At 55.5% G+C, this 22,606-nt stretch overlaps 6 protein-coding genes and 2 non-coding genes across 8 annotated transcripts; 4 read left to right on the top strand and 4 right to left on the bottom strand.

The window, feature by feature from the left end:
- Positions 1 to 800: 800 nt before the first annotated feature.
- COL26b_011799 (uncharacterized protein) lies at positions 801 to 1,237 on the bottom strand (the record flags this gene model as incomplete). The annotated part of the gene is made up of 2 exons (XM_053184457.1): positions 801 to 976; positions 1,183 to 1,237. 2 exons carry the CDS (start codon positions 1,235 to 1,237, stop codon positions 801 to 803), a joined length of 231 nt encoding a protein of 76 aa, XP_053031616.1.
- An 8,541-nt stretch (positions 1,238 to 9,778) lies between these two features.
- Positions 9,779 to 10,972, top strand: COL26b_011798 (uncharacterized protein; the record flags this gene model as incomplete). Its single annotated transcript, XM_053184456.1, has 3 exons — positions 9,779 to 9,821; positions 9,965 to 10,776; positions 10,835 to 10,972. The coding sequence occupies 3 exons, from the start codon at positions 9,779 to 9,781 to the stop codon at positions 10,970 to 10,972; spliced, it is 993 nt and encodes a 330-aa protein (XP_053031615.1).
- A 1,103-nt stretch (positions 10,973 to 12,075) lies between these two features.
- On the top strand, positions 12,076 to 13,502 carry COL26b_011797 (uncharacterized protein; the record flags this gene model as incomplete). Its single annotated transcript, XM_053184455.1, has 4 exons — positions 12,076 to 12,082; positions 12,145 to 12,227; positions 12,287 to 12,648; positions 12,704 to 13,502. The coding sequence occupies 4 exons, from the start codon at positions 12,076 to 12,078 to the stop codon at positions 13,500 to 13,502; spliced, it is 1,251 nt and encodes a 416-aa protein (XP_053031614.1).
- Positions 13,503 to 14,677: 1,175 nt separating this feature from the next.
- Positions 14,678 to 14,751, top strand: COL26b_011796. Its single transcript has one exon. It is a non-coding gene; the product is annotated as a tRNA-Val (tRNA).
- A 1,981-nt stretch (positions 14,752 to 16,732) lies between these two features.
- On the bottom strand, positions 16,733 to 17,774 carry COL26b_011795 (uncharacterized protein; the record flags this gene model as incomplete). Its single annotated transcript, XM_053184454.1, has 6 exons — positions 16,733 to 16,767; positions 16,878 to 17,090; positions 17,155 to 17,280; positions 17,505 to 17,520; positions 17,648 to 17,707; positions 17,772 to 17,774. 6 exons carry the CDS (start codon positions 17,772 to 17,774, stop codon positions 16,733 to 16,735), a joined length of 453 nt encoding a protein of 150 aa, XP_053031613.1.
- A 502-nt stretch (positions 17,775 to 18,276) lies between these two features.
- Positions 18,277 to 18,375, bottom strand: COL26b_011794. Its single transcript has one exon. It is a non-coding gene; the product is annotated as a tRNA-Pro (tRNA).
- Positions 18,376 to 19,335: 960 nt separating this feature from the next.
- On the top strand, positions 19,336 to 20,742 carry COL26b_011793 (uncharacterized protein; the record flags this gene model as incomplete). Its single annotated transcript, XM_053184453.1, has 1 exon — positions 19,336 to 20,742. One exon carries the CDS (start codon positions 19,336 to 19,338, stop codon positions 20,740 to 20,742), a length of 1,407 nt encoding a protein of 468 aa, XP_053031612.1.
- Positions 20,743 to 21,531: 789 nt separating this feature from the next.
- Positions 21,532 to 22,460, bottom strand: COL26b_011792 (uncharacterized protein; the record flags this gene model as incomplete). The annotated part of the gene is made up of 4 exons (XM_053184452.1): positions 21,532 to 21,548; positions 21,598 to 22,012; positions 22,064 to 22,151; positions 22,210 to 22,460. The coding sequence occupies 4 exons, from the start codon at positions 22,458 to 22,460 to the stop codon at positions 21,532 to 21,534; spliced, it is 771 nt and encodes a 256-aa protein (XP_053031611.1).
- Between the last annotated feature and the right edge of the window lie 146 nt (positions 22,461 to 22,606).

Raw genomic sequence — 22,606 nt, 5'->3', positions numbered from 1 at the left:
TTCCCACTATCATCCCCCTTGTCCCCCATGGCACAGTTGCTTTTCTCCAATAACGCCGCTCCCAAGGTAAGGAAAAAAATAAAATTTTCCAAATTGCAACACACAAATTACTAGCAAGGGCAGCAAGCGCCTCATAGCACCCGACCCCTCGCTCCTGCTCTCCTGTCCCAAAAAAAGTCGCCCTAGTGACCGTCGACTGTCTGCCGGTCCTGTTTCGCCAAGGTTCTGTCTCGTGTCGGAGTTTCTTCTCCAAAGTCCCTGTTCCAAAGAAATAAGATAAAGAGGTGGGGGGCGGGCGAGAAAAGAAAAGAAAACGGAAGGAAGCTTGAGACTCGATGACGATGCAGAGAGGAGAAACAGGCCCTGCATGCCCGCTAAATCTCCCCCTTCCCTCTTTCTCGTGTCGGCCTTCTCAAGACTGTGATTCTGCGCCGGTCCTTTCTTTCCCGATCAGCGCAACACCTGGTGATGTTTCCGTGTCGGGGGCCCCAATTGAGTGTTGGTAGAAATGTAAGTTGTACGCCGATATCCATGGTGTTCCCTTTCTGCCGTGTGGCAATGGCCGGTGTCTCCCAATCCTAACTCCGGGTGTATTCGTACAAGTGAACAGCAGAATAATGGATCGGGGGAAGCAAGAAAACAAATGTGTCGGAGAAAAAAGACAAGACGTGAGTGTGTCGTGTGTTGTGCGCCGCTCGACGGTGGGATGCTCGCTCGTTATGGTGTCGTTCCGCTGCCCAGAAGGTTTTCGGTATTATTCCCGCACGCCTTTTTCTTCCCCATCCTATGCTGCCGAAAGCTCACCAGCTTCCTCTGCTGTTGGCTGGCGAGCTGGGGTTCGATCCGGTGAGGTAGTTGAGTGCCATTTCGGCGGCGTCTTCTTTCGCATTGTTGAGGTTCTTGCCGTCGTACCAAAATCGTGCGGAGAGGGTGCGTCCGTGGACGGTGACTCGGCTGGACCAGGCGGTACGGCCGCCTGTGACGAGGGGGACGAACCGTTAGTTACACCGACGGACGACAAGTGCGTGTGCGCTTTTTCTCTCGGGGGACAGGTGCTTACCACGTCGATCAGAAACGATCTGGAATACTGGTGGGAGAATGTTTGCCTCGCGGCAGGCGTCTGCGAGTCCCTGGCTTTAGCTTCATGATGCTTTTCTTTGGTGGGATGTGGTGGCGCCCTACCTTCCAGACGCTCCTGCCATGTTCCCGCTTGACTGTTGTACGAGGAGGCAGACATGGTGGCGGACGAGTAAGAAGCGTTGGAGTACATGTAGTGTAATGTTGAAGGAACAATGGGAAAGCTCTCGGGTTCCTAAGGGTTGTTTGTCGAAGTGGTGGTGGTGGTGGTGGGTGCTTTGATGTGATGTGTGTGTTTGAGTCGGTTGGAACCGTAGTTATCTCGAGGAAATCCAAAGCGAAACTCGGTCGATCTTATACTCGGTTCCAGCTAGGCCGTGATACAGATGGGGATATTCCCATTGGGGTGGAAAGATTATGATGTGGCAGAACAAGATTAGCTAGATGCCGTCTGGAGAGGCAAGGAATTGTTTGCACAACAAATAGTAGACGACGGGGAGGACGGGTAAGGGATCAGTTGGGCTGGTACCCTACGGCATGCTGCATCTTGGGATGGGTAGAGGTGGGAGAAGAAAAGGAAAAGGAAGAGGAAACGGGCATGATCCAAAGAAGTAACGACACAACATCACGTCCCAATGCCGTTTGGGTTTGGTACGGCAGGACCGCGTCGTTTCCTGTGTCGTTTCTTTTTCTCCATGCCCTGGTACTTGTCTCTGATGAGCAGCAGCAGCAGCAGCTACGGCGGCGGCGGCGAGGAAGAGGAGGGGTGTGCCACTTGGGTGTGAGTGCTTCTGCTTCGTCTGATGCCAGACCACAGACCAGACGCGGACGTGGGGAGTGTGGTACCGTACTGGGCCGGCAGAACGTCGTGATAAACTTGGATCCTTAGCGTCATCTTTTTTTTCTCGTTATTTTTTTGTCCCTTTTTTTGGTCTCGTTTCCTTCGACTTTCCCTCCCCCTTCCTTTCTCACTTTTCTTTTTTCACACCCCTCGGAGACATACCCTGGCTCCCTAACCCCCCCGCGTGGTTTAGCGGTACATGGGTGCCGACATCCATGAGTTGATGAACACGCAGCTGGGAAACATGGGCTTGGGGGGACTTGAGACAAGATGGAATAGCTCCATGTCGTAGGTAAGGTGAATGCCTCTGGAGGGAGATGGGCAATGGCCGCAGCTCTGAGCCAGCAGCTGATGGGGAATTGGCTTTGCCAGGCTCCCTTACCCGGCGCCCGGGGGGTCCAAGGCCAAACAGAGCTGGCGTGGAGTGCCGACCCGTCGGGGTGGGAGAGGGAAATGATTGGGGAGCTTCAAGCCGCAAAGACAAGGGCCCGTACATGGAAAGACTGGGGAGGGGCGTGGGCGTGGGCGTGGGCGAACCGGACAGGCGAATGGAGGGCGACGAAGACAACGAGAGAAGGCAAAGGGCAAACGGTGGGCAAAGGCAGGGTGCGAGCTGACCAGGGGCAAGACTGGAATCTCGAGCCGAGAAAGGGAGAGAGACAGACAGAGTGAAGGTTACGGATGGCGGATGCATACAGCCTGAGCCTGGATGTACGAGCATGGAGCATCTGTATGTACGAATGGGTATTCGTACCATGTATCCGTAAGGATGTGAAGTGAGTTAGCAGTTATCTGTGTACCGCGATACAGATACCGTGCCCAGGCGTGCTACATGGTACCCCGACTTCGTGGAGATGAATGCTAGCCAGCAATGGAAGAGGCAGAGGGAGAGGCAGATGCAGGCAGGGCGAGCATGGGAGCAGCCGGCGAATGAAAAAGCGAGTGGGTGCACAAGGAAAGGGAGTCTGGATAAGAAAAGCAACGAGGCTGGCGCTCCGGAAGGGCTGGCTGGGTGCAATGGGCTGCGATGGCACCACGACCACGCATCCAACGCTTCGACCAAACCCATGCTATTCGAAGCCAGGGCTGGCATGTCATGGCACTTGGCCCGGTACATACGTAAGGTAAGGAAGATCAGGTACAGGGAATCGGGATGCAAGTGGTAAGTTAGGTGAGATGAGGTAAGGCAAGGCAGGGTCTCGACAACCATAACAAAAATAGCATTGACATCAGACAACGCACCAGCTACAATTGGGCAATCGAGCTAGCAGGAGGAGGGCGGCGGACGATTCTGGGCACGAGAGTTTAAGAGAGAGGAACAAGGAGCACTGGGCACTCACGCACGCACCGGGCAGCAGAATCCATCCACAGCACAGCATAGCTTTGAGCTCTAGCTATGTAGCAACTGTGTGTACTTGACGAGGTGCGCAGCAAGCAAGTGGTACGCACTACGCAGGAATGGGTTTCTGTCTGGGGGTTTGGGCTAATAACGCCGGGACCCCTCAGCGGCGGCATCAACTCCGCCAGCCGGTGAAGCGAAACGGGCCGGGGTGGTAGTGCTAAGCTGGCGGTGGTTGGGTAGGGTAATGGTGTCGCCTCCATAATCTGGCAGTTGAAGGACACTCGGTCAAGAAGATTTGGGCCTCATCGAGACCATCCTCACGAAGATGGACTGACGTTGTTAAAGTATGTCACTCTTGGGCAGGGGAGAAGGCGAGAAAAGGCCGTCGAGCCACGTCGATTGGATGCGATGCGGCAGGAAAGGGCGGGGGGCAGAAGGCCACAGGCAAGTGATGCATGTACCACGATACTGAAGTGGTTTAGAGCGTGAGGGGAGAGGGGGCAGCGAAAGGGGGTGGGATCGGGCAGCACTCGCTCCTCATCGTCATTTGAGGGTGGGGTGAGGCAGAAGATCAGGGCAGGGCAAGGCAAGGCAAAGCAGGGCAAGGCCAGGCCGGGCAAGGCATGGTACTGTACCTGACGGTATCAAGGTATGGAAGGGCATACATGCCATACGCGGTGCGGTGCAGATATGGCCAGACCACAGATGATGCCGATGCCGACGCTGACGCTGCTGCTGCGGGCTTTGATGATGATGATGCTGCTGCTGCTGCTGCTGCTGCTACTGCTGCGAGTGATTGTACTGTTCGCGGATGCTGATTGATGCAGGTGGATAAGGCGGCGAATTGTGAAAATTATTGCAACATCTATCTCGGTAGTTCGGTAGTTGTCGCGGCCAACAGGCGAAGTAGTGTATGGTATGTAGTTGCCAGCGGTAGTTGTGCTTGAATTGTGCTACTACTATTAGTGCTTGTTGACTGCTCAGCTTCAAGTCGACCCATCATCCATGTTCCGGATGAACGACAGCTGCTTTGTCGACAGCAAGGACAGGCAAAGTACCTCTCGTAAGGGATCCCGCAAGGCAAGGTACGTGCGGCTGTTTGGCCGGGTCTCATATGAACAGCTAAGCTCACTGGTTCGGGCTTAGAGCAGATCAGGGACTTGGGGGACTTGACTTGGGCTGAGGACTGCTGTCGTGAGTTGCCGGTTCGTTGTCGCCGCAGTGCATCCGTAGGACGGACGGGATCGGCCAGACTGACAGGCGGCGGGCGGGCTTGAGCGAATGCAGCTCTGGTGCAGCTAACGTGCGGAAATGCAGAGCTATGGACAGCCTACAGCTGCTGCTCACATAGGTAGCTCCGGCTGCGCAGTTCCCCCACTACCTACGAATCCTGCGTAAGGTCTCCATATCCGTACCTGTGTACGAATACAGTCTCGGCCGCATGCTGGTGGATGTGTGGCCCGTCCAGCCTGCAGCGATGGCCGTCAAAGTTGGCCCGTAGTGTACTGCATGCCCAGGCATGTAGCAAAGTGGCATTGGCGGCCTTGGTGGCCTCTGGTGGTCCGTTTGTGGCATCGGGGATGAAAAGAGCTCCAGCCGGAGGGTCCCTCTGCTCTTAGCTTCCTGTGCTAAGGAACCGTCATGCTTCCCCGAAACGAAGGGAACAGGAAAAGGGGGGTGATGGAACCGGGAAGCCGGGGCTGGTCGGCGTTGGGTTTGTGTCGTTTGGCTGAAAGAGCAGTACCATGTACGGATACGCAGGACTGGCAGCTGGAAGTGGACCTGCAAAAGCTGCCCTTGTCCTGGCACCAGGCGGCGGGACTGCGACTTGTGGTGTTTTCGCGCGGCTTTGCCATCACCGTCGTTCGTCTCTCCCCCACTATCGGCAGGCTAATGTCATGAAGGTTCAACCTGCAATACGGGAAGTCCGTCCACAACGAAGCGAAGCTTTGGCGGCGGTTGAATTCTTCAGTGTTAGTGTGTTGATCGTTCCCTCTGGACTGGCTGTGCTCTGCTCCTCTGCTCCTCTGCTCCTCCTTCGTGGAGTCCCATCATCTTCACCGTCTTTTCGAGTGCGTCTGTTAGAGTTTCCTGTCGGCGGGAAACGTGGGGAGAGGATGTGACTCCGCGGCGACGGCGGAAGCAAGAGTTCGGGGCCGGGGAGGGAGGCTTTTCGTTATCGGTATCAGCGTCGACGCCATATGCAATGCGCAATGCGCAGCGTGCAATGTACAGTGTCAACGTGACCAACGATGCGGTGAGAGACAGAGACGAGGTGTTGGAGCACAGTTCCAAGTCCGGGGCACCAGAGTCATTGACGTGATGAAGTTATCATCAACAACCAGGGGCATGGAGCACCTGCTGCTCTTGGCGACCGTCAACGCCGAACGATGGAGAGAATACGGAGGCATCAAGCATGAAGCACGGGGGGCAAGCCGGGCAATGACAGGCGACTGACTGACTGTGCGGATGCTGCAAGATGCTGCAACAGCCCAAGACTGTGTCAACCAATGTGTGCAGCGCGGTGCACCGTGTTCCGGTTGCAACGATAGTGCCTTCCCGTCGTCTACTTTGCATGTCGGGAGGGTTTGCAATGCCTGGGAAGGGAAGGGAAGGGAAGGGAAGGAAAAAAAAAGAAAAGACGGAGCCGGTAGCCATGATCGCCGCCTTGTCCCTTCTCACGCTTCAGGAGGTGTTCAGGTGGCAGCCATGCCATGCCAGGGCGTTGGACAGGGGCCAAGGGTGTTGGGTTCCATCTTGTCTCGAGCTGGCTGTCCTGTCCTGTCCTGTCTTTGCCTTGCCTCAGGGCGACGTGACCATCCTTCCCTTGCCCCAGAGCTCAAGGCTCAAGCTCAAGCAACGCAACGCAACCTAAGCTTACGCCCAGGTGGCAGGGCGAAGTTTCTGACCCTGCCCTGGTCGCTGAACTCAAAATCTCTTGCTCGTTCCTGATCTTCGTCACCGCTCTGTACTCAAATGCGACCTCACGTCCTCTGCTCCTGCGCCAGTCGCAGGGTCTCTGCCGCCCTCTCGCTACACCAACAAAGCTGCTGCCGTCACGCAATCCAACGGCTGCCGACACTGGGACTTTGGGATAGACTGGAGTGGTCAAAATGAACATGAACACCTCTCTGGCCGGCGACACCTGGACCAAAGGCCATCTCGCAACTCGGCTGTACCGATCCGCCCCAATGTTTGCTCGCGGATCGGCGTTTAGCCCTGGCCGGGCCCTGACTAGGAGCAGGAACGGGGCGCTGGACCTTGACTTTGCAGAAGAGTGCAGGACCGCCTAAGCAACAGAACAAGGGTCCATCTGGTCGACTGGACTGCCCGGCCTGCTTGACCAACCCGTCGGGACCGTTTCCAACATCCCCCGGACCTACCATATCCTCTGTCTCCTCTCTTTGGTCCCCTCTTCACCTCACGAAACATGTTACCAAAGAGGTAGTGAAAAGATACGTTTCTCCGAAGAGAGACGCTCCGACGTGTCTCTATCGGCCCTATCACACTGGTTATCGCTCCAATGTCGACGCTGGGACGTGCCGTCGGAAGTTTTGCAGACGTACCATCCGTGTAAGTCCATTGGAGATTGGCGACAGCAATGAGCACCGGTATCAATCCCCTGGCAGTTTAACATCTGCCGCTGCTACGGCAGCATCCTAAATACACGCGCCATCTTTACCGTTCTTAACTTTCGGCTAATTCCTTTAGGGCGGTCCTATTTTTGAAATGAAGATATCAGAAGCGAAGTCGACGCGCACACAGAGGACGAGAGCGTTCAGCACATGGACGGGGAGTGGAGAAAAACGGTCAGCAGCAATCCGGCAACTCCAGATTGCATATTGCATCTGCCCACGTTCCATCCCGTCGCCATACATGTTTGCCTTTTTTGCAGAAAGAGACAAAGGCCATTATCTCCGCCCGAGTTACACACAGGTGGCAGAGCCAATGGCAAACGGGATATCGAACCGACCATAACAATCTTAAAATCCGAGCGACCCTTGACTACTTCAAGCCTCTCTGCTGTCCTCGTGACGAACAGCGGTTACAACATTTCTTTTTTTCCAATGATATTTCTTTCGTCCGGCACGGACGGGTTCCCACTAGAAGTACATATAGTCAAATAATGCCTGCCTTTGCATGACAAGAGCCTGACTTTCAACAGCCAAAGACGGGGAACTCGCTACTGCAGGAGGCTGCGTGTCTCGGCGGAGCCTGCATACCCGACCATCCCCGACTTGCCCGCCAGCATCATCGACAATCGCGTAACAGCGCATGATCGAGACTGACGGGTTGGTCTGACAGGTGCCGCAAGTTGTTAGGGAGCAAGTCAAGCAACGCCAGCAACTTGACCGGCCTCGCGCGGTTGCTTGTCAATCCTTGGGCGCCATGCCATGCCCTGCGAGGCGGCCAACGCAGCAACGGCAGCTAGGCCGTTTCTGATGTAAGAAGCCGGCGTCAAATGTACATCTCCCGCTCGTGTCTCGCCAGACCCTGCAAGAATTGCAGACGGGCAGCCGTATGAAGACTTCCGGAGCAAGGATGCCACAGATTTGCACAGCACCTCATCCGCACCTTATTTTTTTCTGGTGACCTACGTGTCGCTAGCAGAAGAAAAACACGCCTTGGCTGTGTTTGCCACATCATCTGTCTTGTATCGGCTGGCCGCTTCCACAAGCCCTGCTTTGGATCCTTGTGGAGTTGTTCTTTGCCTTCTCTGCATGCCATCGCCCGCAAGATTGCCAACGAGCTGGTGGCCGTATCGATCGCTTTGAAAGGGTCACGTCCTCCAGGGGCAATACCCAGGCACGAGTAGAAACGTGAGGCGGTTCAGGCCAAAGTTTCAAAGAGAGAATTCAACGGCTCTCGATGTTCAGGGACATGTGTTGTCGCCAGTTCGTGTATCAATGCGGGTCATCACGTCAACCGCGCCATACACTCATAGCAATGACCTCACGGAATGGAGTTACAACTTTCTGGCTGTCATATGAGCACCCAGTGACACGCCTATGCCCAGGGTCCTCGCAGATCGCCCAAAAGATGTGTGTGTTTTGCGATCCGATTTCGCACGTCGGTCGATGCTGCAAGTCGATCAGGGCTACACAATGGAAAGACCAAAGATCGACATCAAGGACGACTTCTGCGAGGTAGGTGCCAAGGCCACATTAGGTGAGGAGTAATACAACGTCCAGTGGGAAAAAGCAAGAAAGACCCAGCCAGCCCCATGTTGGTTGTATCGATGGCGAACGTCTTCCGGGCGTTGGCATGACCTGCAGCAAGACCCAGCTCCAGAGGCCCAACGGACACCGCCAGGGTGGAGATTAAACGGTCCCAGAAGGCCCTTCTCAATGAGGAAGGATGCATAAGTGTGGAATTATTGCAGCCTGCCGGACTCACTACACTCGAACCCGGTGCAGGGCACGCAGGTCACTTTCAAGCGGATCGCAGCCCGAGAGTCCAGTCCAGTGTTGTTCCATGAGAAATCTCCGCTCCCGCTGCGGTGGGCCTGCCGTGTATGACGAACATGTCGGGCCCCATTCGCCCGCTCCAGGGTTGCACTTGGGCTTCTATTCAGGGGGCCTCCGGCTCGGCCGTGCGGCCCACCGTGGCCCGCCGACGGCCGGATCCGTATCACGGCGCTGGCGTCGGGCAGTGGTCCTGTGCAGAACAGAATACCAGTCGCAAAAGCCCATGACCGAAAGCCAGTGCCAGATGACGTCCCTTGACGTCGGATCCGCGTCGCGCAACCTGAACGCTGTGCCACTCAAGCACCAAAGAGCCGCCAGATCGGGGCCAGATGGGGCGATGGCAGAGAGCGCCTGTCGTCCAACCGACAGGGCCTCGGCCAACTGGCAATCGGGTACCAAGAAGGCCGGGCTGTGGTGTCAAGGATGGGAGTCAAAGGTCGGCTGGTGATGGAGGGGAGCACAGCGTCAGCACTGACACGGTTGAGGGTGTCCTGAGTGAGAGAAAACAGGAATAAGCTGCAGTGCATATACTTCGTGGTAGCTATGAAGACTCTCGTGCGACCCTCCCATGGCCATTCTCTGTCAGAACGGTTGCCGCATATCAGATTGTCAACCGGCGCCCAAGGGTCAAGCCAGCTGTCCACGGAAACAGTCCCGTGGACGGAATTTGGTGGTGACCATGTGAGACGACCTTTCCCCCCTGATTACCCCAGCTCATTCAGGTGTTGTCTAATCGATAAATGGCCTGGAGACGCGGGGGAAATGGTGGAGGCCGAGTTACCTCGGTACCCCACAAGCGACCGACCGGGGCTGGGCGTCTTCTGGTCCTCGTCCACGGCCGGACCGAGTCAGCTAGACTGCCGTCAGAATCGCTGCGCCTCTACTTTTATTGCGTTGGTTCAACCTGCTTCCTACACCACGTAGTCTAGAAAGCGCGTAGCTCTTGTTTCCTCCTTTCCCGCATCCCTCTTAGATCCGTCATTTGTGTGCGTTGTGTGTTACACAGAAAATAGAGATCAGAGAACGTGTCCGCAAAGCTGTCGCCCAACCATGCCTTTCAACACTGAGCTGACCCGACGGTTGGGTATCAAAGGTACGTCAAGACTCGAGATAGATGATGGCGGAGGACTGGGTGTGGGAGTGCACAACACATCAGAGCGAGCGTCACAATGCATTTCAGGCCACCACTTGGATGAGAACCCGACCGCGCTGACACGCTCTCTTTCTCCTCGATAGTACCCATCGTCCAGGGCGGCATGCAGCACGTCGGCACAGCCGACCTCGCCTCGGCCGTCTCCAACGCCGGCGCCCTGGGAATCATCACCGCCCTCATCTTCCCGACCCCCGAAGAGCTGCGCAAGGAGATCCGCCGCTGCAAGACCCTCACGAAGTACCCCTTCGCCGTCAACATCACCCTCCTGCCGGCCCTCGTGCCCCCGGACTACGGCGCCTACGCCCAGGTCGTCATCGACGAGGGCATCCGTATCGTCGAGACGGCCGGCAACTCGCCCGGGCCCGTCATCAAGCAGCTCAAGGCGGCGGGCGTCACGATCCTGCACAAGTGCACGACGATCCGGCACGCGCAGAGCGCCGTGAAGCTGGGCGTCGACTTCCTCAGCATCGACGGCTTCGAGTGCGCGGGCCACGTGGGCGAGTCGGACATCACCAACTTCATCCTGCTGTCGCGCGCGCGGCAGTCGCTCAAGGTGCCGTTCATCGCGAGCGGCGGCTTCGCGGACGGCGAGGGCCTCGCGGCGGCGCTGTGCCTGGGCGCGTGCGGCATCAACATGGGCACGCGCTTCATGTGCACGCTGGAGGCGCCGATCCACCACAAGATCAAGGAGGAGATCGTCAAGGCGCAGGAGACGGACACGGCGCTGCTGCTGAGGCGGTGGAGGAACACGACGCGCCTGTACCGCAACAAGGTCACGGAGGAGGCGATCAAGGTCGAGCAGGAGAGCACCTCGGGCGAGTTCTCCGAGATCGCGCCGCTGGTTAGCGGGAAGCGCGGGAAGGAGGTGTTCATCACTGGTGATCCGGACTATGGCGTAAGTGTTTTCACGCGCGGCTTGCATTCAGAGTAATTGCTAACATGGGAAAACATAGGTCTGGACAGCCGGTCAGGTCATTGGATTGATTCACGATATCCCCTCGGTCAAGGACCTGGTGCCCAGGATAGAGAAAGAGGCCGAGGCGGCGCTGAGGGAGAGGTTGTCGCTCATCCAGCCGGTAGCGAAATTGTAGAGGTCCTCCACGACGGGCCACGATGATAGATCTGTAGAATGATGTCTGTACTATTGCTCACGACGATTTCTTAATCCCCAACGACGTCATGTCTCGACCTGTACCCGTACACATGAATATGGCCATCCATTTGCGGCAATGTCATGACCTTGTGGGCAACATTCTTGCAGCGGCTACCTCCTATTGGCGTAGGCTGTTGACTCGCGGTGCATCTTCACATGGGAAAATGACGGAAAACACGGGGTAACCCCATACACGGATCTAACAATCTTCAAAGCCAAGCAAACACGTGTCCCACTCGGTCGGAATTGCAGCAGACAAAGCACCGGCCGCAGTTTTGCAAGGTGAAGGCGGGAGGTCGGTCTGACCCAGCCACATAGTCCGCTCACCGTGATTATTATTCCAGCTCGGGGAGTTCATGTCAGTACTCTAATCATGTGTCCCGTGACGAGAAAAGAAGGCAGAATTGGAGATCAGGCGCAGATGCTTGTGACGCAGACCATTGACCCTTGCGACGGTCTCGGCAGCGTTCCTTCAGCGACGTCCAATAGCGTCGTCTTCCCCCGCAGCGAACGTCGCAGTATGGGGGATGCGGAGGCAAAGGCAAGCCCAGTGGAGCTGTTGCAGCAGTAGCAGCAGCAGCACACTGCACTGAGTGAGGGACTCCGTAAGGTACAACACGAATCGCCGCAGGAAACATGCGAGAAAAGTGGCATGTGAAAGCTTCCAGCGCAGTCGGTGCTAGCGCGTGCGGGTTAAGCGGGTCCACCCCAACCTTGGTCGTTTCGCACCAATGCGGTGTGGCCTTTGGGAATGCCTCGGTCGGAATTGCAGGTACCCCAGCTGACATCAGCGCCCACGGCCCCCAGCACCGCTGGTTTCTCGAACTGCCACCACGTCGCGGCTCCTTTGTCACGCCTGCTCTGAACATCCGAGGCTCGTCTGCCAATCTGGGATCCGATCCATACCTAGTCCCCGTCGTAGACCTTTTTCTTATCCTTTACATACTTATCCTCTCCCATCTACCGCTGCATACCTTCACATCCCCAGCATCTCTTTGTTTACTATATCCACCAATCCTTTAAGCTTCACATCTACACAAAATGGGTGGTGAGTAGCTTGCATTGGCTTCCCTATGGTTGTCTGCGATGCTAACAGTCATGTTTGAATAGCTCTCGAGAGATTGACTCAGCTGGGAGGCCAGTTCTCCAGCGGCAGCAACAAGGAGAAGCTCCTCCAGAAGAACGCCGACGATGTAAGCTCCAAACCTCGGCACACGCGGAGAATAACCCTTTCTAACACTCCTCTCCCCAGGTTGTCGTTACCGCAGCCCTCCGAACGGCCTTCACAAAGGGTGGCAAGGGTGGCTTCAAGGACACCCAGGCTGCCGACCTCGTCGCCGGCGCCTTCAAGGCTCTCCTTGAGCGCTCCAAGATCGATCCTGCCCTCGTCGAGGATATCGCCGTCGGCACTGTCCTTGCCCCCGGCGGTGGTGCTACCGAGATGCGCGCCGCTGCCCTCGTCGCTGGCTTCCCCGAGACCACTGCCGTCCGCACCCTCAACCGCCAGTGCTCTTCTGGTCTGCAGGCTTGCGTCGACGTCATCAACCAGATCAAGACCGGCATGATCGAGATCGGCATTGGCGCCGGTGTTGAGAGCATGTCCACGCAATACGGGTAGGTTCACATCCCGATTACCACTATTTCCAGAAGCCAACTGATAGTTCTCCAGCCCTGGCGCCGTTTCCGAATTCTCCGAGCAGCTTGAGAACACCCCCCAGGCCGCTAACTGCAAGGTTCCCATGGGTGTTCTCTCCGAGGACATGGCCCGCGACCTCGGCATTGCCCGCACCAAGCAGGATGCCTTCGCCGCCTCCTCCTACGCCAAGGCCGCAAAGGCCCAGGCGGAGGGTCTCTTTGATCAGGAGATTGCCCCTCTTACCGTCAAGTGGGAGGACCCCAAGACCGGCGAGACCAAGGAGATCACCGTCGCAAAGGACGACGGTGTTCGCGCTGGCGTCACCGCTGAGTCCCTGGGCAAGATTAAGCCTGCCTTCGCCAAGGACGGCAGCATCCACGCCGGTAACGCCTCTCAGGTTTCCGATGGTGCCGCTGCCGTTCTCTTCATGAAGCGCTCCACCGCCGAGCGTCTCGGCCAGCCCATCCTCGGCAAGTTCGTGTCGGCTGCCATTGTTGGTCTGCCGCCCTTGTTGATGGGACAGGGACCTGCCAAGGCCATCCCCAAGGCCAACGCCCTCGCTGGCATCGCCACCGAGGACGTCGATATTTACGAGATCAACGAGGCGTTTGCCTCCCAGTGCCTGTGGAGTGCCGAGCAGCTCGGCATTCCGTTCGAGAAGGTCAACCCCAAGGGCGGTGCCATCGCCTTTGGCCACCCTCTGGGCTGCACTGGCGCGCGACAGGTCTCCACCCTACTGTACGAGCTTAATCGCACGGGCAAGAAGATTGGCAACACTTCCATGTGTATCGGTACCGGTATGGGCATGAGCGCCGTCTGGGTTGCCGAGTAAATGGGCACACCACGATGAACTTGTATTTTATAGTTTGGCCTGGTTGTATATCAACAGAGTGGTTCTTGGGATTAGGCGCATGAATACGATTGGATATGACCTTCACCTTAATGCTCTACGTGTGTTTCAATGCCTCAGAAGGCTCCCACTTGGAAGCAATAAAGATAATGGGTGAGGTAAAGCCAATGCAAGGATGGACTTCACAATAGTGCTGTGCCGTCGCGCGGTTCATACAGTATTGTGCTATACTACTTTCATCCATAAAAAGTCTTCACTTTGGGATGCGTATCCGACCCTCGGGCCAGGCCTTGGTGTCCAGACCAGCAGAAATTTCAAGCCCAACGCCACAAGAAAAGTTTCTTCCTCACGACCAGAGTCAAGCTCCAGCCCGCAATGAAAAAAAAAAATGAAAAAAAGACACGCCTGTCAGACGTCCATCAACACCCACCCTGCCCGCGCGCCCAAGGGCAAGACCGCAGACAGGGACGAGATCATCACCGCTCTCTATACAGCCCCAGAAACAAGTCCGAGGCCGCCATCCTTTCGGATAGGTCGAGAGCAACCAGGAGTTCTTCACTCTAGGGTGTCGAGGATACAACTCATCAACCAGGGTGGGATCTGTGGCTCTTTTAGGGAACCAAGAATAGGTCGAATACTATAGAAATGATTCTCCTGTTGGGCGGTGGTTAGCAAACCGTTTCTTTTTTCGTGTATGGGCGCTGGGAAGGGCAAATGTAGGGGGTGAGACATACTGAAGTATTGTCGACATGAAGAAAAGAAGAAGAGAAAAGGTGAAAGGACGGCGCGGTCGACGAGATTTTATAGACGTTCTGGAGGGGGAGCACGTCCCGCGCCGGCTTGGTGGGGCTGCGGCTCTGAGGTCGATGGTGGGGCCCGACAGAAAAAATCCAGATGGGAAAGTGCAGTTGCGATTTTTTTTACAATGGGCGGGAACGAAGGTGGGGCTAGGCGTTGAGGGAGGAACGGCTGCTTGTACCGGCTGGGGGGAAGAGGAAGATGTGCCCGGTGGGCTTTGATGCCGGCAAGTTCTTGATCAAGCAGCTTGCTCGTGTGCTGGAGGAGCTCGAGGGACGAATGAGATGTACTGGCGCGAATTGCAACAAAATGCTCCCGCTTCATATTGATGCATACCACAAAGACTAGCACTAATCAATGGTTTCGTGGTGTAGTTGGTTATCACGTCAGTCTAACACACTGAAGGTCTCCGGTTCAAGTCCGGGCGAAATCAAATTTTTGATTTTTTGCATGTGTTACCCACAATCTCTGTTTTTCCCCTGCTCTTCGCAATGGAGTATTACTGTTGAACCGTTGTTTCTTCGACTTCAGTGGTTGATTTAAGTGAACTACTCAAATAGGTCTGCCGTCAGTTTATTCTATCTATATCACCAAGAGCTATACACAAGTGCTGAGTATCTGATATTCGATTGAGACGCCACTTAAGAGTAACAGCAGTTTTCCTCGTGCTCAGAGAATCGCTTCCTCCCTTGTCCGCTTCTGAGCATCTGGGCCTGCTCTTTCATCCCTGGCCATGTACATACATGCCTACGTTCTCATGGTCAAACTTGATTTTCGTTGCGACCATTCGTTCGCTGTCAACTCTGTCCCTGTCCATTTCCCCTCGGACAATTACTGTACTGAACAGATGTGAGTGGAGCCCGATGATGAACGCGAAGAAATCTCAATATCAAAGGAAGTCTGACGGATCGTGGCTCGTTCTGAGTTTAAGCAACCAAACCGTAGACAACTCCTAATGGCACCCCGTAAACATGTCTTCCTGCCTATTGACGATAACTCTGGTGTTCAACCGAAACGGGGGTGAGGGCTTAACGTGACGGCGTGCCTGTGGCGGTGACCACATGGCATGATCATGCTGATGGTGTCCTAGTCGCCCAACGGAAGTCAAACAGGATCAATCTTCACACGGCTTCTGGTCAAAGCAGTGATTACTTTGCTTCAGACGTCTCCCTCATATGTAGCAGGACACAAACCAGAGACGGATCCATTTCAAGTCTACGCGCCCCTGGTCCCGAGAGCACAAAAAGCCCTTTCCTTGTCTGTCAAATACATCGATAGGGTAAAGTGGTAGTGCCCCCTCCGACGAGTAACGAACCGCGATGATCGTAGATCGCAGAAGTATCAAATCCGTTTTCACACTGCGATCTCCTTCTAGGCGACCAAACCTGAATGAACACGGATGGTCAGCTCACCCTCCCCGGGTAAGCGTAAAATGCAGTGAAGACGCCCTACGCACCGCGCCACACAGATGCGCTTGTCGCGCTTGTCGATGGACCGGCCCAACTCAGCTCGAGAATGTCAGACAAGCAAGCGAACCAACCACACAGCCCATATTTAATGTCGACCGGAAAAGAGAAGACGAAACCATGTGACACGAGAAAAGGCTAGACCATAGACGCCTCTCCCTCCTGAAAACCTCACTTCCCCCGAATCCCACATTACCTACACCCGTCTCCATGATGGGACATCTCCTCATGGCATAGTTGTTTCGTCATGTAAGACTGTAGTGGTTTTCCTTGGGGTCGCTGAATAGTCACATTGAGCGATCCTGATGAAAGAGAGAATCGTTCAAAGCTATCTATCCCGCTGACCGCTCTACCGAAACATATTCTGAGCTGCCGGGACAACTTGTCCCGGCCTGGTCATCAGTGATTAATCGAGTGGATGCCACCAATGCTCTACGCATGGATTGTTTAGCTTGAGCATGTCGTCGACATTCAACGTGACAGGAGGTGCTGTTGCTCCGGTGTCTTGTGCGCGAGGAGAATGAGGTTGCTAGGGCGGTGGGAGACCTCTGGGGACTGACGTTTCTTTGGCAGGTGTTCGTTAACCCCATTAATACGCCACATGACCTATTGATCCACCTATTCCGCTGGAACAACAGCGATTTTGGGACGTGGCGAGGCAGACACGGCTGCCCCGATGTCCGAGTAAGCGCAGAGCCGGGCTTCAACACGATGCAGCAGGAGCCTTCGACTTTCACACTGAGGCAAAGAAACCGGGGGCTGGAAACGCCAGGAAACCATCGCTTAGAGATAGACCATCTGAGGGTCCAACGTGAAGCAGATTCATTCTACCTGCCTGTATACCGTATGAGGTGACCTGTAAAAGACACCCTTCATCAAGGAAATGAAACTCAAGATATCATCAACAAGAGCTGGTCCGCCTAGGACTCTTTCCCGTTCTTTTCGTTTTTAGTCCTTCATCATAATAGACGCAAACTCATCATCTGTTGTTTGAAGGTCAGCTTGCTTGCCAAATAACGAGGTATCGTGCGTGCCAAAAGGCCCAAATACAACAAAGGGGGCAGGCAATGTCGATGCGGTGGGTGCTCCTTACAGTCAATCGTTCCATCGCCGTTCTTGTCGGCCATCTGGATCATCTCGTCAATCTCGGCGTTGGTCATGTTCTCGCCCAGCGATTTAAGGACATGTCGCAGCTCCTCGGCCGAGATGGTGCCGCTGCCGTCGCGGTCGAACACCTTGAACGCGTTCTTGAGCTCCTCCTCAGCGTCGCCGACCTGCACCTTTACCGCCATCAAGTTGAGGAATTCTAGTGAGTCGAGTTAGCTGCCCGTTGCGAGATGCTTCATATCCATGCAACCGCAACGACGTACCATTGAAGTCAATCGTGCCGTTGTTGTCTGCGTCGACCTCGTTCACCATGTCCGTCAACTCCGTGTCGCTGGGGTTCAGACCCAGGGACCTCATGACCTCTCCCAACTCCTGGGCGGTGATGTCACCTGCAAAAACAATGTCAGTTTGGGGTTGGGATGAGAAAGCAAAAAGGGAACTGCAGCAAATCCGAGATGAGATGGAACGGTCTAAGCCACGCCGTTCCCGAGCGGATTTAAGAAGAAAAAAAAAAAAAAGGGGTTCGATCGAGTTTAAAAAATAATTCCCGACTGTCGTCCAGAAAAAGGGGGCGCAGCAAGTTCGCGGCTCGAAAAAGGGTGTTGTTACTGACCGGTCCCATCCTTGTCCTGTGGTCGAGTTAGCAAAAATGAGGAACTCCGGTGTCGTCGAAGGGTGACGTAGGCCAGCCCAAAAAAATCAGGCTCGGCATGGCGCCAGCCTGATGGAAAGGGGAAGCGGGAGGGAGAAACTCACAAACAGGTCAAAGACCTCCTTGTATTGCGCCCTTTGCTCTTCAGTCAACCCAGCAGCAGCCTGGACATCGTGCTTAGCTTCATAAATCGGAGTATCTCGGGCGGCCGGAGCATAAGTTTCTCACCATTTTTTTATGTTGGATATGTGGTGGTGACGAGTTGTTTGTGAAGGAAGTTTTGGTGAGTGAGCGTCGGTGGTTTGAGACAGGGAAGACGGCGTGGGCGTGGGCACCGACAGCTGAAAGCGGGGATGTGACGATGACCCCGCACGGTGCTTAGTGCGAACAGCTTCATCAATTCGTACGGCTGGGGGAAGGCATCTGGACGGAGTGCTGCGTTTTAATTTGTCCCAGGTTGCATCAGCGTTTCCTTGTTTAGACGGCCCAACGGCCGGCGGTGATCAAGTCAGCCTCATCACAATTCCCGCGGGCACCGGGGGTGATTGACGAATGGCCGTTGTTCGCAAAGGCAGCGAGGCACACTCCAACTGCCGGCGCAGCTGACATAATCCAGGCCTAGACCTCACTCAAAACAACGCGACGTGACGTGGGCAGTTATCGCCGAAGCGTTAGAATGAGTCTTTCGGCCAGTATCAAAAACACCAGGAATCACCACCAGATGTGCAAAAAGGGGCCCAACCGGGGTTTGAACCCGGGACCTCGCCCAATCAAGCTATGCTTGAGAGTATTACTACCCGAAGGGCGAATCCTACCACTAGACCATTGGGCCTTGTTGAGTTGAAGTGAAGCACAAGTGCCTGTTGTAGGGTCGGTTTGGCTCCAGGCAGGCGCGAGGTGAGGAAGTTGCGACGCAAAGGGAAGGAAGGCACGCGGTGTTAGAAGGAGAATAATAAGTATCAATTGGCCATTTAGCATTCAATGCCTCCTCACCGCAAACACCTTGCACATGGACACCGCAGGGGTGGGATTTGAGGAACCAACAAGAACACCATGCCGTTGGATTTGAGTAACCCGAGCCGAGCACCGCCGGATCCAGCTTCCGATTCCGAACATTCACATCGACCAGCACCCGACACCAAGATGCTGCTGCCAAGCTTCAAAGGCGCGGAATCCCACGCGCACAGTTTACCACAGAGCGACACGATACACCTTACCCACCGCCCCGTCCTGCACATGGAACCCTACATCCGTACAACCTCCAAGTGCGAATAGGCCAAGCGGCCGGGCCCTGAACCAAATGGAAAGCCAACACATTCTACGGCCCCCACTACCGGCATTGGGATCTCCAAAAAGTTCAGTCCCGGCCCCACGCCCGAAAGCCAGGGGACGCCAAGTTCCAACCCGGCCCGCCCGCAGTCGTGCTGCAAAAACTTACGATAGAAGAACGGTGTTCCCCGCGATAACGAGTAAGGCAAGCCGATAAACCACGACACCGCAAATTTCGACTCCGATATTGCGCCGGTCCGGGGTGATCCCCTTCAACGTGCTCCTCCCCCAACCACCGCCTCCCCTTTCCCCGTCTCTCCTCCTCTCCCACCGTGCCCTTTTAAAGTTACGCAGCAAATCTCTCCCTTTTCCAATTTGTCTGGTGTGGCCAGTTTGACATTTTCGCAGAATCTTCCAATCGCGAACCGTGATCTACCTCCCACCTTGCGGTACCGTCCTGAGTCGCACAATCGCATCCTGTACTGAGGTACCTCGCGTCGCACGAACACACAGACACGCGACAATGGCAGACCCCGCCGAACCCCCCTCTTCGATTCTCATCATCGGTTCCGGCGTCTTCGGCCTGACGACAGCCCACGAACTTGCCCTCCGCCCCCGCTACGCCTCCACCAAGATCACCGTTCTCGACCGCTCCCCCGTCCCCGGTCCAAGTGAAGACGCCGCCAGCGTTGACTCTTCTCGCATCATTCGCTCAGACTACGCCGATCCAGCCTACGCTCGCCTCGCCGCCGAAGCGCAGACGGAATGGCGCAAGACCACAAACCCTTCAGACCTTGGAGGTGAAGGCCGGTATCGGCAATCCGGCTTGTGTCTCGTCGCCGACCCCAAGTCCCCTTCCCCCGCAGCCTCAACTACATCATCACCACCAAAAAAGACCAGTCTCGAATACGTTCGCGAAAGCTACAACAACGTCGTCTCCCTCGCAGGGCCCGATGGCGATAAGATCATCAAGGAGCTTCCCACCCCGGAGGCAATCCGCGACCATCTTGGCACCCCGATCGCCCCTGGAACATGGGGCTACATCAACCCTTTGGCTGGTTGGGCTGACGCTGGCGAGTCCATGAAGTACCTCGCCCGCCGCGTCGAGGTCCTTCGCCGCGTAAACTTCGTCTCTGGCACCGCTGCCCGCTTAAACTACTCTTCCGCCTCCACTGTCACCGGCGCAACGCTTACCGATGGCCGTGTCCTTTCCGCCGACCTCGTCATTGTCGCCGCCGGTGCATGGACGGGCCAGCTTGTTGATCTCTCAGGCCAGGCCATCGCGACCGGCCAAGTGCTCGGATACATTAACATCACCCCCTCCGAGCTCGAGATCCTCTCCAAGATGCCTGTGACTCTCAACTTCAGCACAGGACTCTTCATGATCCCTCCGTCAGGACTGCAGGTCAAGGTCGCCCGCCACGCGTACGGCTACCTCAATCCGACACCGATCCCTCACCCGTCTCCCACGTCATCCGCGAAGAAGAGCACCGTCTCCCTGCCCGCGACACACATCACCGACCCCAACCTCCAGGTCCCGAAAGAGGGAGAGGATGCGCTGCGCACCGCCGTCCGCACCATCGTCCCGATCCCCGCGATCCACGACCGCCCGTTCGTGAAGACGCGGCTGTGTTGGTACACCGATACCCAGACGGGCGACTTCTTGATCTGCCACCATCCCGAGGCGAAGAACCTGTTTGTCGCCACGGGCGGCAGCGGTCACGGGTTCAAGTTCCTGCCTGTGTTGGGCAGGGAGATTGTGAATGTGCTGGAGGGCAGAGGCGACAAGGTGTTCGCTGAGAAGTGGAAGTGGAGGGCGATCAACAAGCCCGAAGACGTGACGAATCTGTATGACAACATTTCATGCGACGACGGCAGCCGTGGAGGCGTGCCTGGCATTTTGCTCAAGGGCGAACAGCCCAAGCTGTAGCATTCTGTGTTACATGGCCGTGGTCATCAGTAATAATGAATGTCGACGTAGAACCGTAGACACGTAGACTCAGGTATTGTACATACTCAAAAGTTTCTTGTTTTTCGACCGAATGTGGGGCCGAGGCACGCTGGCAAAATTTTCCCAAATCACAGCGACGGGATTGTGTTCATGAAATCAGGTTTGGCATTGCAGTCATACTAATGCATGCTAAGCTCGCATCAAACCCTTAACTTGAGCCAGAGTAAGAATGGAGTAATCAACCTGGCCACCCTGACCAGGTGATGTCGCAAACCTGTTTTCGCAGATCATCACCCGCCAAAGCCCCTCCCGACCAGCTGTCCAAGAGGCGACGAACGCATCCTTCCCCGTTCCCACCGTCTCGGACCCTCATGCATCTAAGTTGCTTCCATTAAAGAACGGCGAAGTCGACCTGCGCGTTGCCGTCGACCATGCCACGAGCAATCTATGTAGTGTCGCGGGATGAGAAAAATCTTATTCTTTTCGTCTGAATCAAACCACCCAGACTGAATGCCTCCAGTCCAGGATCCCTCCTGTGCCAACGCCAATGCAATGCAGCGGAAAATCAAGGGATAACAGAAACGAGCATCGAGGCGTCTTGGGCATGGCCAAGATGCCAGCTGACGGACGCTCGCTTTTTTTTATGGTGTGCGTGAAAAAGCAGTCGTGGTATCGTGAAGAAAGGGTGGTGTCTAATCGTACAAGTCGGCAATATTTTTGGGCGATAATACATCAACAGCGTTGATGGTTCATCCTTTGCTTCGGTTTCTAGACTTTGCGGAAATCTGGGACGAGTTAGCAATTGTAAGAGACGAGGGAAGCAGGAATACTGACCCTGAAGCACAGGATAAATCATTTCGAACGCCTGGTAGATCTCCTCACGGACCTTGGCACCAGTGAGGACGATCTTGCCAGAGACGAAGATGAGGAGCACAATCTTCGGCTTAATCATGCGGTAGATGAGACCAGGGAACAACTCGGGTTCGTAAGAACTGAAGTTGTGATGGCGGGAGGCAAGACCTTCGAGACGGATGGGGAACTTGATGTCGCAAGATCCAACAATATTCTGGATCTTGAAGTCGGTGAACTTGGCGTTGAAGCCAAGCTTCTGGATGATACGAGCGTACTTGCGGGAGGCAAGCTTCGAGTCGTCCTCAGACTTGGCACCAGTTACAACCATCTTACCAGAGGCGAAGATGAGGGCTGTGGTCTTCGGCTCGCGGATACGCATGATGACGGCGGCGAAACGCTATGTCGGAAGTCAGCATCGGGAAACAACTGGTAGTCAGGCGCAACGTACCTTGGGGTTGTACTCGGCGTTTCTCGCGTGCAGGGCAATCGTCTTCAGGTCCAAGCGGCAATCGAGGTTGACCGTGGCAACGATGTTCCTTTAAGCAGCGACATAAGCGTCATGGAGCAGAAAAAAATCACTCATGATATACATACTGCAGCGTGGGAGTCAAACCACTTCCACCCTGGGTGGCAGCAGGAGTCGCAGCGGGGGTCGCGGGAGTCACCCCGGTACCGTTTGCGCCTTGTTGACCGTTGACGGCGGGGACCTGACCGGTGACGAGAGCCTGAGCGCCGTTCGCCGGGGGAGGAAGCTCGTGAGCGCCGCCGGGGAAGGACAGCGAGCCAGGCGCAGTAAACGCCTTGGCTTGCGCAGCACTTGTGGGATGGGTTTGAATCGCCTCCATGATTGCGGTTGCTTGAGGGATAGGCCGAAGATGGGGCAAAGAGCAGATCTGCGAAAGTCAGTACGTTGATCTAACCATTGTAGCAAGCACGCGCCATTACAGTTGAATGCTGTAATTATTTGCCGCGGCCAAGAAAAGTAACAATG

The sequence above is a fragment of the Colletotrichum chrysophilum genome, assembly GCF_026319265.1.
Source record: "Colletotrichum chrysophilum strain AFK26 chromosome Unknown scaffold_151, whole genome shotgun sequence".
NCBI lineage: Eukaryota > Fungi > Ascomycota > Sordariomycetes > Glomerellales > Glomerellaceae > Colletotrichum > Colletotrichum chrysophilum.
This window is presented reverse-complemented; position numbering and strand designations above follow the sequence as displayed.